Raw genomic sequence first — 17,271 nt, 5'->3', positions numbered from 1 at the left:
CCAAGGGATTGGTGGGGAAGGAGATGTTTGAATTGAGGGAAGGGGAGTGAGAAGCCTACATTTTTCCCATTTACATAAACATTAATATTATTTCATTTTAAGCATTTATCTAAGCCTTATTTAAAACGTTTCCTGCTGTGACCATGTCCTGGAGTAGACTATTCCACAGTTTCACAGCTCTTATGGTACAGTAACCTTGGAGTTTTTGGGCAGTAGGGCTACACAAGGGCAATCTTTGCTTACTACTATATGGAATTGCGTCATATTATATAGAATATATACCTTAAACAATAATTACTCATTGCCAAATACAACATTTTATAACAAAGGTTTCTAAGCGTGTTGGTGCTCAAGGTGAAAACTACAAGATGATTACTTATAATCAGGTACGTGAGATTATTGATACAAAGGCACAAATCAAAGCCACAACTCCTTCCCACAATAAAATTATAATTTTGCTGTATGCAGCCACTACTAAAGGGAACTCACTTCAGGTTCAGGTGATTTTCCATATTTTTTTGTTTCCATTTTTTACTACCTACCTTCCTGGAGCCATAACTTTTTAAATTTTTCTATTCACATAGTCATATGAGGGCTTGTTTTTGTACTTTCTAATAACTGGAAGAAACAATTCTGCCATAGTTTTATTGGAATCATTTTTACAGCGTTCCATATGCAATAAAACTGGTCAGTTCTCTTCATTCTCTGGGTCAGTATTTATTCAGCAATACCACACTTACCGTATTTTTCGCCCCATAAGACGCACTTTTTCCTACCCAAAAATGGGAGAAAAATGCCCCTGCGTCTTATGGGGCGAATGCTGACATGTTTAACATCGCTGGCTCCGATGTGCAAGCGGAGGAGAGACTGGGAGGAGGAACTGGGGGCTGGCAATTGCAGCGGGGCAGTGCAGTCACTGTACTATAGCCCAGCCCGCTGCTCCAGTGCTACACAAATATAAAATGTATTATTCAATTAAAAGTTATTAAACATGCCCCCTCACTCCTAATAGTACTGTATATCCTAATTGCTTCTGTATAATGCCGGCAGGCAGGCCGGGTGGGCGGCAGCGTAACTCCCTGATGTCACGTGCCTGCGCCGCCTACTTTATGAATGAAGTAGATGGCGCAGGCAAGTGGCATCAGTGAGTGACGTGCCGACCGCCCGACCCGCCTGCCGGCATTATACAGAAGCAATTAGGATATACGGTACTATTAGGAATGAGGGGGGCATGTTTAATAACTTTTAATTGAATAATACATTTTGTATTTGTATATGGGGGGGGGGCTAGGGCGGCGGGGACACACTGAATCTGTAGATGGTACAGTTAAGGGGTGGGGGTCTGTGGATGACACTGTAATGGGCTGGGGGGGTCTGTGGGTGGCACTGTTATGGGCTGGGGGGGGGTCTGTGGATGGCACTGTTATGGGGTGGGGGGTCTGTGGATGGCACATATATAACAGTGCCATCCACAGATCCCCCCCATAAGTGTCCGTCATCCACAGATCCTCCCATAAGTGTCCGTCATCCACAGATCCCCCCATAAGTGTCAGTCATCCACAGATCCCCCCATAAGTGTCAGTCATCCACAGATCCCCCCATAACAGTGTCCGTCATCCACAGACCACCATTAGTTCCAAACCCACCAAAAGCACACATTTGGTTAAAAATATTTTTTTTCTTATTTTCCTCCCCAAAAACCTAGGTGCGTCTTATGGACCGGTGCGTCTTATAGGGCGAAAAATACGGTATATAGTTTTTCTTGTGTTTTACTACTGAAAAAAATAAAAACTTTCAAAAAATGATTTTATTCATTGCATCGCCATTTTCTTATAACTATGAAACTGCGTAAGTGCTCATTTTTGCAGGGCAATCCATACATTTTATTGATACCATTTTGCAGTGTGTCTTATTTTTGACCACCTTTTATTTAATTTCTTGGGATGTGAAGCAACAAAAAAAAGTGAATAAGCGATTTTGATTTTTTTTCCTTTATGGCATTCACCATATGGGATAAATAAATGTATATGTTAATAACATAAATATTTTGAGACAGGAAGGTGCATATGATCTTTATTTTTTTATTGTTTATTTTTATTAAAGGGAAATGGGTGATTAGAATTTTTATTCTTTAATATTTTTAAAAACATCTGTTTACTTTTTTTTACACATATTTAAAGTCCCCTTAAAAGGAATTGTTATACTGCTTGTCCCTTAAACTGCAATGAATTACCATTGCAACCTATGCGCTATGTTCCTACGAAGCCCTGCCAACTGTAGTCTTCAATTGGAGCTGCTGCTGTGATAGCCTTGGTGTCTCTGAATGATCTGAGGATATCTCCACCAGGCATCTGAGGGGTTAAGTGTCTGCGATCGATATTATCGACATTAGCACCAGAGATCTGCTGTTTAAAAGAAACCAGACAGCAATGGCTCCCAATCCGCTCACAAGTGGGAACCATTTTTAAACCCCAGACTTCTGCCGTACATGTGCGGCAGCTGTCCTGAAGGGGTTAACATAAGTTCATGTACCTCATCACTGCTGCTTTCTTATACAGGATTGGATGCATACTAAGGTAGAGCTTGACACATAAATATAAAAGGCAAAAAAGTTTCAGAGTAACTTTAACATTTTAATATTTCATAGCAAAGGGATATTATTTGTCATTTTGCAAAAGTATCACAAAAAATAGTGCACTTGTCCAATACATGTACAACAGGAAGCATTTTAATCAGATTTATAGTTGTGAACTACATTACATTTTCTTTTACTTTAGGACTTCAAATGTTCTCCTTTGCAGACTTCTTTCATATTTGACATCTCTTGCTGATCATCATCATGCTCACTTGTGTCACCATTAGTATTAATATGTTTACTATTATTTTTATAATCTAGGTCTTCTTCATGATTTTTTATTGAATCCTCTTCATAATTGAATCCCACTTGATTTCCAGCGAGTCCATGGTCATTACTGCTCTCCAAACTTTCAAGAAAGGTATCTAGTTGTTTCTTGTCAAAGTTTCCTCTGTATTCCATATTTTCTGACTCATGAAAGTTACCATTGTTATAACCATGGTCATCATTATCAGAGTCCTCGTAATCATAATTATTTCTATGCACCATTACATTTTCCTTAATGAAGAGCTCATTTTCAATCCCTGCCTTTATATCAGAGTCCATGAAACCTGTTTCTTCTGACATCCCTGTGTTCGGGTCCTTGCGGTCATCTTTTGAACCTGGCACAGAGTTTCTCTGATGTCCATTACTTACATCTTCTCTGATGAGCTGCTCATCTTCATGACTGGATTCTACTATTTTACCAGAAACCAAACTAATTTTTTCCTCATTATTAACATCAATTTCTAAATTTTTCTTAGGTTCTTTAGACTTGTCTATCCTTTCAACTATTACATCAGAGGTTGGAGTGCTATCTGTAGAAAATATATCTGTAAAAATAAAATAGAAATCAGTATATGTTAAATTACACAACAAGCTTCCTCATTTGCTAACAACATTATTATTTATATAGTGCCATTTTGCAATACTTTATCTGGAGTAATACATTTTTCCTGAAAGGTAGTAAAAATAATTTTAAAAAAATTGCACAAAATCACGTGCGCGGTGAAGTATGATATCTTCAAGCCAGCCAAAAGATGATGTCATCACTAGTGATGAGCAGCAGGGGTCAATTTCGAATTTGTTATATTTCGCAAATATTTTGTAGAATATTCATCATATATTCGCAAATTCGTATATTCGTTATATTCTCCTTTTTTATGTGAAAATCAGCAAGGTAATGATCATGTAATATACGAATATTACGCGCTCAATACAAGTGTGGGTCAAAAATGCTTAATATTCTAAAAAAAACTAGTATATAACACCATATTGAACATATTACGAATATTCTAAAAAAGAATATATAGCACTATATTTAATATAGTGCTATATATTAGTTTTTTTTAGAATATTCATCATTTTTTTCATCTGAACACATGATGCCTCCCTGCTTCCTGCTTGTGGGCCAATGAGTCATTGGCCCGCAAGCAACTTAAGCAGGGAGGAATCATGACTTCAGATGGAAAAAAATGATGAATATTCTAAAAAAAACTAATATATAGCACTATATTAAATATAGTGCTATATATTCTTTTTTAGAATATTCGTAATATGTTCAATATGGTGTTATATACTATTTTTTTTTTGAAAAATTTGAATATTTGATATAACGAATATATAGAACTATATTCTAAATATTTGCGAATTCTCAAAGTGCCGATATTCGCGATTAAAATTTGTTATTCGAATATTCGCGCTCAATACTAGTCATCACAGGCCACATATTTGCAATTTTTTTGCAAAATGAGACAAAGCAGCCGAATCAAATTTTTCAATACTTTGCTTATTTCTAATTCTAACAATCGCAAAAAAACTGTGTTTACGAGATACATTAATTGCACGCACTACCTGTATGAGCTCAGGGAAATGAATAAGCAGATCTAGCCATTTCAGGTGGTGGCATTATAGGAATACTGGTTGGGGCCTCTTTAGGCCAGTTATATGCTTGTTAGGAGAGGAAATTTTCCTGTGCATGTTTTAAGATTTGTGGGGTTGCTGAGTGTTAGTTGGAAAGTATTTCAGATGAGATGGAGGTACAAGAAAAATATTGTATGGGAGGGCATAGTGATTTAAGTGATAGAGAGGGAGTTGTCATTGGTAGTGTGGAGGGTGCTTGTGGCAGGGCATCTGTGAATTAGAGAAGAAATGTAAGATCGCGTAGAGTTGCATATAGCTTTTGAGGTTAAAGTAATGATTTTGGATTGGATTATCTGCATAATGGACAGTCAACGGAGGCAATCACAAAGTCTGGTATAATAATGGAACAGGAGTAGAAGAAGAGTCATGCAACAGAATTTAGGATATACTGGAGAGGTGCTACACTCTTAGTAGACCACAATTAAAAATTGCAATTTGTATGTTAATTGTTTTGGTTTCAAGTTTAACATTAATCAATCTATCACTATTAATATCTGTTTACAGTGAGAGGCTATAAAAACTGTTCAGGTGATGGTACACATAGTACTGTGGACATATAGTCATTGACACTATAGAACACAAGGAGCATACAAACTATAAAATGCACAGGCTAACAGCCATTGATTCACAAGTATCCTAATCCTCGTGTAGATATTTAAAAGAAATATTCATAAGAATGTATTTGTACATTTTAAAATCAGATTTTTCATTTCTTCCACTTCAAGTCAAATATTTCATACGCAAGTGACAAAATGCAGATGAGATGAAAAAAGGACTGTACTGAAATACATATTGAAAAATCCTAAGTGAAAGAACAAGGGCATCACTGATAAGAAATGTGTTTCCTACCTCATGAACATAAATTTAGAATAACACATATAGTGATATTTATTGAAGACAAGGCATTTCAAGAGGAAAACTTTTACCTTCATGCTTCCTCACACAACGAGCTTTCTTATTCTTCCTTTATATATAGGGCCTTTACTGTTAAGGCATCATTCACATGACCATGTACATTTTACAAGACTGCAAACCGTGGATCAGCAAAACACGAACACTAGCCGTGTGCACCCCATATTGTTGTGGGGACCCATTAATGAGTCAGCGATCCACCAGCTGTAGCCAAAGATAGGATATGTCCTATCTTTTATGGCACTGAGACATGGACCCAGAATCTTTGGCTGCATTTTGCAGATCGTGGACCCCCTAAAGTAAATGGGTCTACTTCGTGATGTAGCTGGTGTCCCTATTTTGCAGATCCACTGTTTGTGATCCACAAATGGCCATGGTTATGTGCATGAGGATAAAGGTTACCTGAAAACAATGGCAACACTGTGTCTCATGGTCTATAAAAAGGTACAACCAAATGCAGCTATAGTAGGGACAGTGGGGTACTGCAGTTGTGAAGAACAAGCAGAAGTAGCAGGAAAGTTTCCTACAGCTGCACTAGTATGGCAATGGACCATATCATTACTAATTTACTCATCACTTCAGCAATATTGTATATATTAGTCACAAAATCACACATCATATGCATGACAAAAGGATATACATTCATGACAAAAGGATGCACACTGCACATAAGGAACTGAATATTTATATTGTTCTGATGATAGTCTACAACTCATGGTCAATATATGCAGGATGTATTAGGGAAACTTGCATATCCACCCACTACACATTTATTACAATTCTAAAAATTGCTTACAGCTCACAACAAAACACTGACCAGAAGGTTGGAAAATAACTTGTACTTGTACATCATGTGCCATCACTGAGTTCTATCAGACAATAGGCACAGCTAAGAGTAGTCACAGACTGGTTTCTTAGGGATCCTAGAGTAAAGCACTACTGAAATCCCACTAGGCACTCTGGGAGCCAGTCAGTTGCTGCAATTGCATCTACTGTAATTGTTTAGCTTAGTGCATCATACAAATAAAATAAGCCCTTCCTGTCCTGATAACAAATCTTCACATTCATATAAAATGGTTAGATGTGGCAGTGCTTCTTGTTGTATTAGTGAGATTTGATTATTGCTGTGTATATCATAGGTAAATTGCCACAGCTTACATATCATAAACTAGTGGGAATGACATGAAGATTACTTAAAACATATTTTTTCCTTATTCCAATAGTGGGAGGAAAATAAGAGTATTTACCTAGATATAATTGCAGCCATATTTGATAGACTGGTATAATTCTATTTGTTTTCATGGTCTACTGTAGTCTGAATGATTATATTGCTAAGAATGATGGAAACCGACAAGAGTTATCAATAAGTAACCTGTGTAAACACGTATGAGTGATATAAGTACAAAAAAATCACTCGTACTGATCCCTTTGAATTTAGGCCAAAATGTATATGAAAAGGGAAAAGAATATAGAACCTAAAACTTCACTTTTATTAGAATAATCTAAAATAATGGATCACTTAACACACTACATAAAATATTAGGAACAGTCTTACTGGTGTGGTGCTTATTTAATGGACCCTACACAACCGGATAGATGACACCGCATGGATAATGAACTTGGTGTCCTGATGGTCGGGTATAGTCCACAACTAACAGAGACAAGGGCAGACGGGGACATGGGCCAGAAGGGGAAGGTACGGTATACGATGTGATAGGTATCCTGTCCCTATGTGGTCCTCTCAGTACTATTACACCCTGAATGTCCTAACTAATGCAGAGTCATCACCCTGAGAACAGCAGCCCTGCCTGTAACCTGTCCCAATTATTAGTCCCTACACATCCCTATCAGGGAAATGGGAAATAATAGGCTATCTATCTCCTATCTAGTTAAAAGTATCTAACTCAACTCAAATGGAGAGATAGATGTCTTCAACACCAAATGTCCCGACGTGTTTCATCTTAAAGATATCACCCCAGAATCATCAGGGGACAGGGGTTTGCCTAAAATCAAAAAAGAAAAATACAAATGTCTAACCAAAGTGCCCAGGGGAATGTGTGAGTATAGCGTCAGTGTTGCTAGGCAGCGGGGGACGCTACCAACGCAGCACCAACGATAACCCCACAGATAGTAAGCGGTGTATGCTTACCAAAGTTAACAAAACTAATACATACTACACCAGGGAATATTTAAAGTACAGAGCAAACTAGCATACGACGGGGGGAAAATGAGCTACCCATCGGGGTGCCCCTGAGCTGGTGGCAGAAACGCTGGTCAAAAAGAAAAATTTCTTGTGTCAGGATGAATTTCAACAGATCCACAGTAAATGCATTATGTGCTCCTAAATGCTGTCCCCTGGCCTTTAGAAAGTAACCAATTTCCCCCAAACCTACATCATGGGGTATAGAGGAATACAAGGCCTCTACGTCAATAGACGCGAGCCACCAGTCTTCCTCCATCGTCAGCCCCTCAAGGCGCAGTAGTAGATCGCCTGTGGCTCGGATGTATGATTGGAGACTTAGAACTAAAGGTCTTAGGATAGTGTTGACATAGATACCACAGTTTTGAGATAGACCTCCCACCACTGAGATGATTGGACGGCCTCTGAGGGGGGACGGCCCCTAGTGGACCTTTGGGAGGAAATAAAAGGTTGGGATGATCAGATAAATGGGGAGCAAGATATCATGCTCCTCCTCACTAATCAAGTTGTTATGTTTAGCTTTAAGGAGTAACTCCTTTAGTTCCTCACTATATTTAGATGTGGGATTTACCTGTAGGGATTCATACCCACTTCCATCATCAAGTATGGCTTTACACATCTCAATGTACATTTTCTTGTCCATCCCCACAATATTGCCCCCTTTATCAGAGGGCTTAATGATGATGGATCTGTCAGTTTCAAGTGCATAAAGAGCTCTCTGTTCCTTCCGGCTAATGCTAAATAAGATAGGGGAAGGATTTAACTTCTTAAGTTCCCTTATTACATGTCTCAGAAACACATCAACACAGAAGATATCACTCTGGGGGGGCATTTTCTGGCTCCTACTCTTCTTTGAAAGGGCCCTCACCACGCAAATCCCCAGGTGTCTTGTCTAGATTGTATAATAACTTGACATCATCCAATATCTCGACTGGTACACCCAATTCTCTGCTCTCTTTTTTATTTTAGGTTTGGAAATGTGTGTGCCAGTGTAATTTTCTGACAAAAAGATTCAAATCCTTCACCCATCTGAATAAGTTTAAGTGAGAGGTGGGTACAAAAGATAATCCTCGTTTTAGAATTGACATCTCTAAATCAGTGAGACCACGTGAAGACAGATTAATCACTTGAAAGTAAACAAAGGAATGAAAGCAGCACACACTGTCTCATCGGGTCACCAGAATGCATCAGCCGCAAGAAAAAACGCGGATCCACAGCGGTCGTTGAGATCATCTGAATCAGAGACTCAAGTGATTAATCTGAAGTAGAAGAGTCACAGCAGCATCTCCGGTTTTCTTCTTTTTTATTGCAAAAGCTTCACTGCATGTGAACAAATAAAGTGCAATGTTTCGGCTGTAACCAGCTGCTTGATAAAGGTTGGTTACAGCCGAAACGTTGCACTTTATTTGTATACATGCAGTAAAGCTTTTGCAAAAAAAAAGAAGAAAACCTGAGATGCTGCTGTGACTCTTCTACTTCAGATTAATCACTTGAGTCTCTGATTCAGATGATCTCAACTCTGTTGTGAGGTTGTATTCCTGTTGCGTAATGGGTTTTCTTGTTCAAAAAAATGCGTAGCGGGGGTAGTTCTCTCTGTCTACCGGCCCCCTCTATCTCTGGATCTCCAACCACAGCCTCTACTTTTCCCCCTATTAGATCTGTCTATTTCTGATTTTGACTATTCTGCTTCTGTTGAGGAGCCTTCTTGCTCCCGATCCCTTGGAGATTCAGAACTCAGGAAGAAGTAGGCCTTATTATCTTGCAGGTCTCTTGTGAATTGTCTATGATTTCTCTCCTTTAGGTGAAATTGAAAACGCTCTACTGTGTTTTGCAGTTGTTTTTCTTTATTAGAGAACTCTGCTTCCTGACTGATCTTTTTTATTTTTCAATTTGTTCTTGTTATTTGTTTTCAAGATGTTCTAATGTATTTTTCTCCTTCCTCTAGCAGTAACTGCATAAATCTAATCAAGCTACTTGTTGCTTCTTTCTCCCATTTGTTCATAAGTGTGGGGGTCCTGCATCGTTTAACAGGGGCCAGGGTGATACGAAGGCCCCTAGGGACTATCCCCTGTTTGATGCAATTACTTAAACTTTGTACTTCCACCAGGAGGATATATGTTCTTTATAAGTTTTGGTATGTTCTTTAAAAGCTGCCCCGAATGTGAGGGTGTGGCGTTTCTGTGTGAATGTCCCTTCTGAAAAGACCTCCTGTACCTCACTGAGCCAAAGGTCACTATCAAGTCTTACCGAGAGGAATCCTGCCATATCCCAAAAATTATTATCAATAAGTAACCTGTGTAAACACGTATGAGTGATGTAAGTAAACCGACAAGAGTTGTAAACAGGATTGTTCAGTTTCATGTGTATCGATAAAACACTTTGACATTTTCGCTCATGTTTACAGAGGTGATTGTCTGCACTGTGGAGCTTGAAACAGATAGAGATCAAATGTAAAGACTGTAAATAGAATAAAAGCATAAACACAGAAGGAAGAAAACACCCGCAGGCACACTCTGAGCTCGAAATGCTTCAGCACTTTTGTCATCCATTTGATTTGGATCATATAGTAGCAGGTGAGTGGTGGAAAACTGGATTTATCTGCAGATAATCAAATAAGGATGCAAAGGTTTATATCATCTTTGTATTTAAATGGAGGGTCACATCAATGAAGAGTGAAAAGGAAACAGTCATGCCTGATAATGCATAAAACTGTCCAGTGAACAGATATATTGTGTTCCTCATTAACAATACACCATCACAACAATTTCTCCTATTTCACATTCAATGAACATCTTAATTTATTGTACATACATCTTTATCATTGAAACTGCAACACCAAGAATGACAAGCCTTAAGGTTGTGCAAAATGAGCAAGTAGCCAGTGTCAATAAGATCTGCAGATGATCACATTTTCAAGCACCTGTTTCCAATCTGCGGTATTTGGGAGGGGCAAAAAAGCCAGATAACAAGAAAAGTTTTTTTGCCACATGAAACCTCAAAAATTGAATCAAGTTGTGTGGGATCATTATACAATGCGTCCTGTTCGTTGAGTGCCAGTTATCACCACTTGTTTCAAACTGAGAGGGACAGAACTTAAAGACCTTGGTTTATCACCCTGCCCAAATGATTAGTAAATCATAAAGCCAAGCAGTATCAACATACCACCAAACAATGGACAAAGAGCAAAATAATTCACAAAAGTTGCATACTTTGCCTAAGTAGTGTATCAAAAAAGTCATACTGTTCACATATGCACTACAAATATAGAAACTGTCATTCTTTGCCCAGAGTTACTAGAGATATAGTGCCTACAGCTCCAGGTGACACCGTCCCCAAACACAGAGCAGCCACCATACCCTCTCCACCCTTCCTTCCACCAGTCACTTAATATTTAGTCACAGTATGGTGCAGTTGATTCAGTTATGACACAAGTGGCATTACCCAGTCATGGTATGGTGGCACTATTTAGCCATTGTATGGCAGTGTTAATCAGTGACGGTTTGGTTTTACTATTTAGTCATTGTATGGTGGTGTTAGTCAATGTATTTATTGTTATTTGGTGGTAAGGCCAATCAATGTATACAGGTTACATATAGTGATTCCTGGATTTCCCAATAGTGGATGAGTCTTGAGAAATACAGTCCATAAAACTGAGAACCAGGAACACCAGGATTTGGAGTACTTTACCGCAATGTCATGTGTAGATTTCTCTATGAGCCACATTTATATTTCTCAGTTGTGCTACAGCTAACCTTTTTTACTGTATCAAAATTGATGATAATTTTATTTCATCATTGATCTCTCATTTTATCACTGACCAACTGTCGTTATGATTCCTAAACATAATAATGATTGGTGAGTGTAAATTGTTAATGGGGTGTACAGTCGTGGCCAAAAGTTTTGAGAATTACACAAATATTAGTTTTCACAAAGTTTGCTGCTAAACTGCTTTTAGATCTTTGTTTCAGTTGTTTCTGTGATGTAGTGAAATATATTCATGGCTGTGTTTTTGGGCAAAATTGTGAGTGAGCCCACTCCCTTGGATGAGAAGCAACCCCACACATGAATGGTCTCAGGAATCAGGATGCTTTACTGTTGGCATGACACAGGACTGATGGTAGCGCTCACCTTTTCTTCTCCGGACAATCCTTTTTCCTGATGCCCCAAACAATCGGAAAGAGGCTTCATCGGAGAATATGACTTTGCTCCAGTCCATTCACCATATTTTCTGCAGAAGATCAATCTGTCCCTGATGTTTTTTTTGGAGACAAGTGGCTTCTTTGCTGCCATTCTTGACACCAGGCCATCTTCCAAAAGTTTTCGCCTCACTGTGCGTGCAGATGCGCTCACACCTGTCTGCTGCCATTCCTGAGCAAGCTCTGCACTGGTGGCACTCCGATCCCGCAGCTAAATCCTCTTTAGGAGACGATCCTGGCGCTTGCTGGACTTTCTTGGACGCCCTGAAGCCTTCTTAACAAGAATTGAACCTCTTTCCTTGAAGTTCTTGATGATCCTATAAATTGTTGATTGAGGTGCAATCTTAGTAGCCACAATATCCTTGCCTGTGAAGCCATTTTTATGCAATGCAATGATGGCTGCACGCGTTTCTTTGCAGGTCACCATGGTTAACAATGGAAGAACAATGATTTCATGCATCACCCTCCTTTTAACAGGTCAAGTCTGCCATTTTAACCCAATCAGCCTGACATAATGATCTCCAGCCTTGTGCTCGTCAACATTCTCACCTGAGTTAACAAGACGATTACTGAAATGATCTCAGCAGGTCTTTTAATGACAGCAATGAAATGCAGTGGAAAGTTTTTTGGGGATTAAGTTAATTTTCATGGCAAAGAAGGACTATGCAATTCATCTGACACTCTTCATAACATTCTGGAGTATATGCAAATTGCTATTATAAAAACTTAAGCAGCAACTTTTCCAATTTCCAATATTCATGTAATTCTCAAAAATTTTGCCCACGACTGTATATGTTGACAACAAACAGTATAATTCTATGAGACGATGAGTTTGAACAAATGATTTCAACAATGATCATACCTTCATACCGCTCTTAATAAAGCCTCAGCCACACGACCAAATCTGTTTGTGCAGATCCGCAAAAACACAGATACCGGCCGCGTGCATTCCGCATTTTCCGGATCAGAGGGTCTTTCCCTATTGTAGAAATGCCTATTCTTGTCCGCAAAAATGGACAAGAAAATGACATGTTCTATCTTTTGTGGGGACATGGAACAGAAGTGCGGATGTAGACAGGATGCGGAAAAGATGTGCTGTCCCCCATTGAAATGGATGGGTTGGCATCCAATCTGTCAAATTGTGGAACAGATGCAGACAGAAAAGTACGGACATGTAAATGAGCCCCAATGGTAAGATAAGGTAATGTTTACCACTTACACAGCAAGATCACTGGTCACCTGAATGTTCCAGTGTCCAGAAAAGCGGCAGGCTCAGCAGTGAATGCATCACCAATAAAAACTAAAAGACTCTACACTTAGATATAAAATCTTCTTGCTTATTAGCCATTTATAAAAAAAAACATCATGTAAATGCTTACAACTCCATGATCCATATGCCTACAGATCATGGAGTTGCAAATCCCTCAATGCCCTGACAGTCCAGGTAGGCGCAATTAAAGAGGACATTTCCATTATAAGGCATGACTTCAAAAAACTAGCAGAGCGTACAACTGCCCTAGAAGATAGAATGGGGGACGTTGAAGACGAGGTACAACCTCTAAAGGGGGATGTAGTAGAACATGCCCGAATACTGAGTGTGCTGTCAGCCAAGCAAGATGATTTGGAAAATCGCTTGCGCCGAAACAATGTGCGCATAGTAGGAGTGCCGGAAAGGGTGGAAGGCAGAAATCCTACTGAATTCTTTGAAGCTTGGCTTAAAGAGCAGTTTGGACCGGACACTCTGACACCGTTGTTTGCTGTTGAACGTGCCCATAGGGTACCTACTAGACCTCTACCTCCGGGGGCCCCTCCGAGAACAGTCCTGGCTAAACTATTGCATTATAGAGACCGAGACATCCTTCTATGTAAGGCCAGAGAAATGCCTGATCTTTCCGTGGAGGGTCATAGAATCTCATTGTTCCCGGACTATTCTATGGAGGTTCAGAAAAGAAGAGCCCTATTCCTGGAGGTTAAAAAGCGGCTGAGAGGTCTGGGAGTCCCTTACTCCATGTTATACCCAGCCAGGCTGCGAGTGGTGGCCCTGAACACAACAAGTTTCTTTGAGGATCCCAAGGAGGCGACTAAGTGGCTGGACAGAAATAAACAACAGATCCGGTTGGAAGAAGCCTCCTGCTTAAGGGGTCTCATCCCCTATTATGCGGCTGTCTGCCTGAATGTCTCTCCTGTGTATAATGTTCTTCCTTTTGGTATCTTTTGCATTGTTTTTCTGTTGGATGCTTTACAGAGAGGGGAGGAATTAAGAAGTTGTGCAAAGGGTCATCTGCTTACCGTTGAATGTGTATAAGCATATATGTGCTATAGAAGTAGATGGGGGTGTTCTAATTGGTTAACATCCAAGTGCTAGATAAGCTAATCTGTCTCTTATATCTGAAGAGGGTGTTCTATGCTTTTTTACATACTTTATATACCCGGGTAAAGTGCGGGGTGTGGAATAGCGACCAGCTATAATTGCAGTGTGTGTGGACGATTATTCGTTTTCACATTAAGTTTCTCTAAGTTGTTTCTAGCTGTGCTCCTCTCGCTGATACTGTTTATTAGCTAAGGATCACTACTGGCCTTGCCGACGGGTATAGTGTTTTCCCACGGGCCTAGTATAGGGGCGTGTTGTGGGGCCAGTCGGTAAGCCCAGTATATTGAAGCTTTCTTTAGTTTTTGCCACCTAATGGCAAGGTTTCAGACTGGGGGGGGGTTTGGGGTATGTTGCGGGGCAGAGCGGTTTCTGGTATGTGTGGACGCAAGGCTGGATGTGGATGAGTATGAAATGGAATGCAGTGTGCCATCCTCCAGAGCGAGGGGGGAGGATGGTTAGTGTACTAGGTAGTGCTCAAATACTGTGCAGAAGATGTTCTTCCGGTACTAATGGCTAATTGCATTAAATTCCTTAGCTGTAATGTGCGTGGGATTAAGCAAACAGCCAAAAGGAGAGCGATTCTGGAGAGCATTCGACCGTTACATCCTCTCATATGCTGCCTTCAAGAGACTCATTTATTGCCGGAGCAGGTACACTTACTCAAGCCATCGTGGGTGGGGATGGGGTTTCACTCCACGTATTCTACATATGCTAGGGGGGTCAGCATTTTAATACATAAAAACATCCAGTTTTGCTGTCTCTCCAGCAGGGTGGATGATGACGGGTGTTATGTGTGCCTATATGGTACTCTTTATAATCAGATTTGTGTTATATGTGGAATGTACATCCCACCACCATATTCTCCACTTGTGGTTAGGAAGATTCTATCCTTCATGGCGGACTTCCCTGGGGTGCCAGCTCTCATACTTGGGGATTTCAATAATGTGATACGCCCTAGCTCGGATAGGATGGGGATGACGGTGAGGGATCCATCGGGAGATTATACTCCGTTCGGAAGGCTCTTACAGGTGGTGTCTCTCATAGACATATGGAGGGAAAGAAACCCGCAGGTGCAGCAATATTCCTGTTGCTCTAGTTCATTTAGCTCGCTGTCCAGAATTGACTTAGCACTAGTGAATAAGGAAATGGGACTATAAGTACAAGATACTACATACCTTGCTAGACGGCTGACAGATCATTCTCCATTATTGGTGTCCGCTGCCTTTAAGCCCCCTAGAGTAGGGAACGGCAAGTCGTGGACATTTAATCCTTTTTGGTTACCTCTCCTAGCGGATGTGGATAGTATCAAGGGGCAACTAGAAGAGTTTTTTCGGATTAACTTGCCTGCAACTTCACGGCTAATAGTATGGGACACTATGAAAGCTTTCATGAGAGGGTTACTTATAGCACAGGTAAATAGGATAAAAAGTGAAACTAGAGCTAAGGTACAGGCTTTAACACGAGCAGTGGAAGTGGCTGAAGCTAGATACGTTGAGCAGCCTATTGATAGGCACAGGGTGATATGGGAAGGGGCACAAAAGGAGTTAAATTATAGGCTATTGCTTAATGCCAGAAATAAACAGTTTTTCCAGAACCAAGTCTATTATGAAGAGGGAGAAAAGACAGGAAGAATGTTGGCCATGGTATCTAGGGCACAGCGTTCCTCCAGTTATATAGCGGCTCTCAGGGATGCATCTGGGGTTCAATGTAGTGCTCCGGAACAGATATTGGGGATTATGATGGGGTTTTGTATGCCTCCCGATTAACAGCTTCGGATGCAGAGATAGATTCCTTTCTCCTTTGCACTTGCCGATACTTACAACTGAACAGCGTGCTAAGCTAGACTTCCCTATAACAGTCACTGAGATGGAGACGGCGTTATCGAGTATGTCTAACAATAAGGCCCCAGGAAGTGATGGGTTACCGGCGGAGATCTACAAGCGGTTTGCCTCAGTGATGCTGCCTCAGTTATTAGAGGTTTTTAAGGAGGCAAAGACACAGAAAAAACTGCCCCCCAGCATGACTGAGGTGACGAATGTGGTCCTTCCGAAGCCGGGCAAAGATATTTTGGAGGCTGAGTCTTATAGGCCTATTTCATTACTCCAGGTGGACATTAAGATTCTTGCTAAAGTCTTGGCTAACCGTTTGAACACGATTATATCTAAGCTTATTCACCCGGCCGGATCAGGCCGGCTTCATGCCAAATATGTCAACGGTGGTTAACATCAGCCGCCTTTTCCTAAACATTCAAGGTCAGGTCTGCACTCCGAATGCGGCGGTCGCATCTCTTGATGCGGCCAAAGCATTTAATAGTGTGGAATGGAGATATTTGTGGAAGGTACTGCAGAAATTGGGGTTTGGCAATTCCTTTATAGGCTGGATCCAACTCCTTTATAATGGCCCATCAGCTAAGATCAGAGTTAATGGCAATTTGTCAGATAGCTTTGCACTACATAGAGGGACGAGGCAAGGCTGCCCTCTGTCACCTCTGCTATTTGCGATTGCAATTAAACCCCTAGCGGAGGCTATCAGAACTTCTGAGGGGATTAAAGGCTTCACATATGGCTCCCTGATGGAGAAAGTAGCTTTGTATGCAGATGACCTGTTATTATTTCTGGATAACTGGATGGTGTCTCTCCCGGCAGCAATGGAGGTGATTAATAGGTTTGGGAAAATGTCAGGTTTGTGCATCAACTGGACAAAATCCATGCTGATGCCTCTGAAGGGGGATAATAGTCAGGTCAGCTCGTGTGTGGAAGGCCTACAGGTTGTTCAGTCTTTCAAATACCTGGGCATCCAGATTTCCTGTAATGATTTAGATTTTGAGAGACTGAACATCACCCCCTTGTTGCAAAAATTTAAACAGAAGGTGAATGCCTGGATAAAACTACCATTATCCTTGATAGGTAGGACTAACCTGATCAAAATGATATTGATGCCCCAGCTCCTATACCTGTTACAAAATACCCCAGTATGGCTTCCCCTGAGAATCTTCTATGTGGTTAATGCAATATTTAGGGACCTTATTTGGAAGAAAATAAGGAAGATTTTAAAA

At 40.4% G+C, this 17,271-nt stretch overlaps 1 protein-coding gene across 1 annotated transcript in view; it reads right to left on the bottom strand.

Moving 5' to 3' along the window:
- Nucleotides 1–2,682: 2,682 nt before the first annotated feature.
- LOC122931526 (dynein beta chain, flagellar outer arm-like) overlaps nt 2,683–17,271 on the bottom strand; it is a 466,905-nt gene continuing 452,316 nt past the window's right edge. The window contains exon 100 of the mRNA XM_044285594.1: nt 2,683–3,447. Within this exon, the coding sequence (XP_044141529.1) occupies nt 2,774–3,447 (674 nt within the window). The 3' untranslated portion in view covers nt 2,683–2,773. The remainder of the gene's footprint in view (nt 3,448–17,271) is intronic.

The sequence above is a fragment of the Bufo gargarizans genome, chromosome 3, assembly GCF_014858855.1.
Source record: "Bufo gargarizans isolate SCDJY-AF-19 chromosome 3, ASM1485885v1, whole genome shotgun sequence".
Lineage (NCBI taxonomy): Eukaryota > Metazoa > Chordata > Amphibia > Anura > Bufonidae > Bufo > Bufo gargarizans.
Note: the sequence above shows the minus strand (reverse complement) of the source record. Positions and strands in the feature narration are given on the sequence as shown.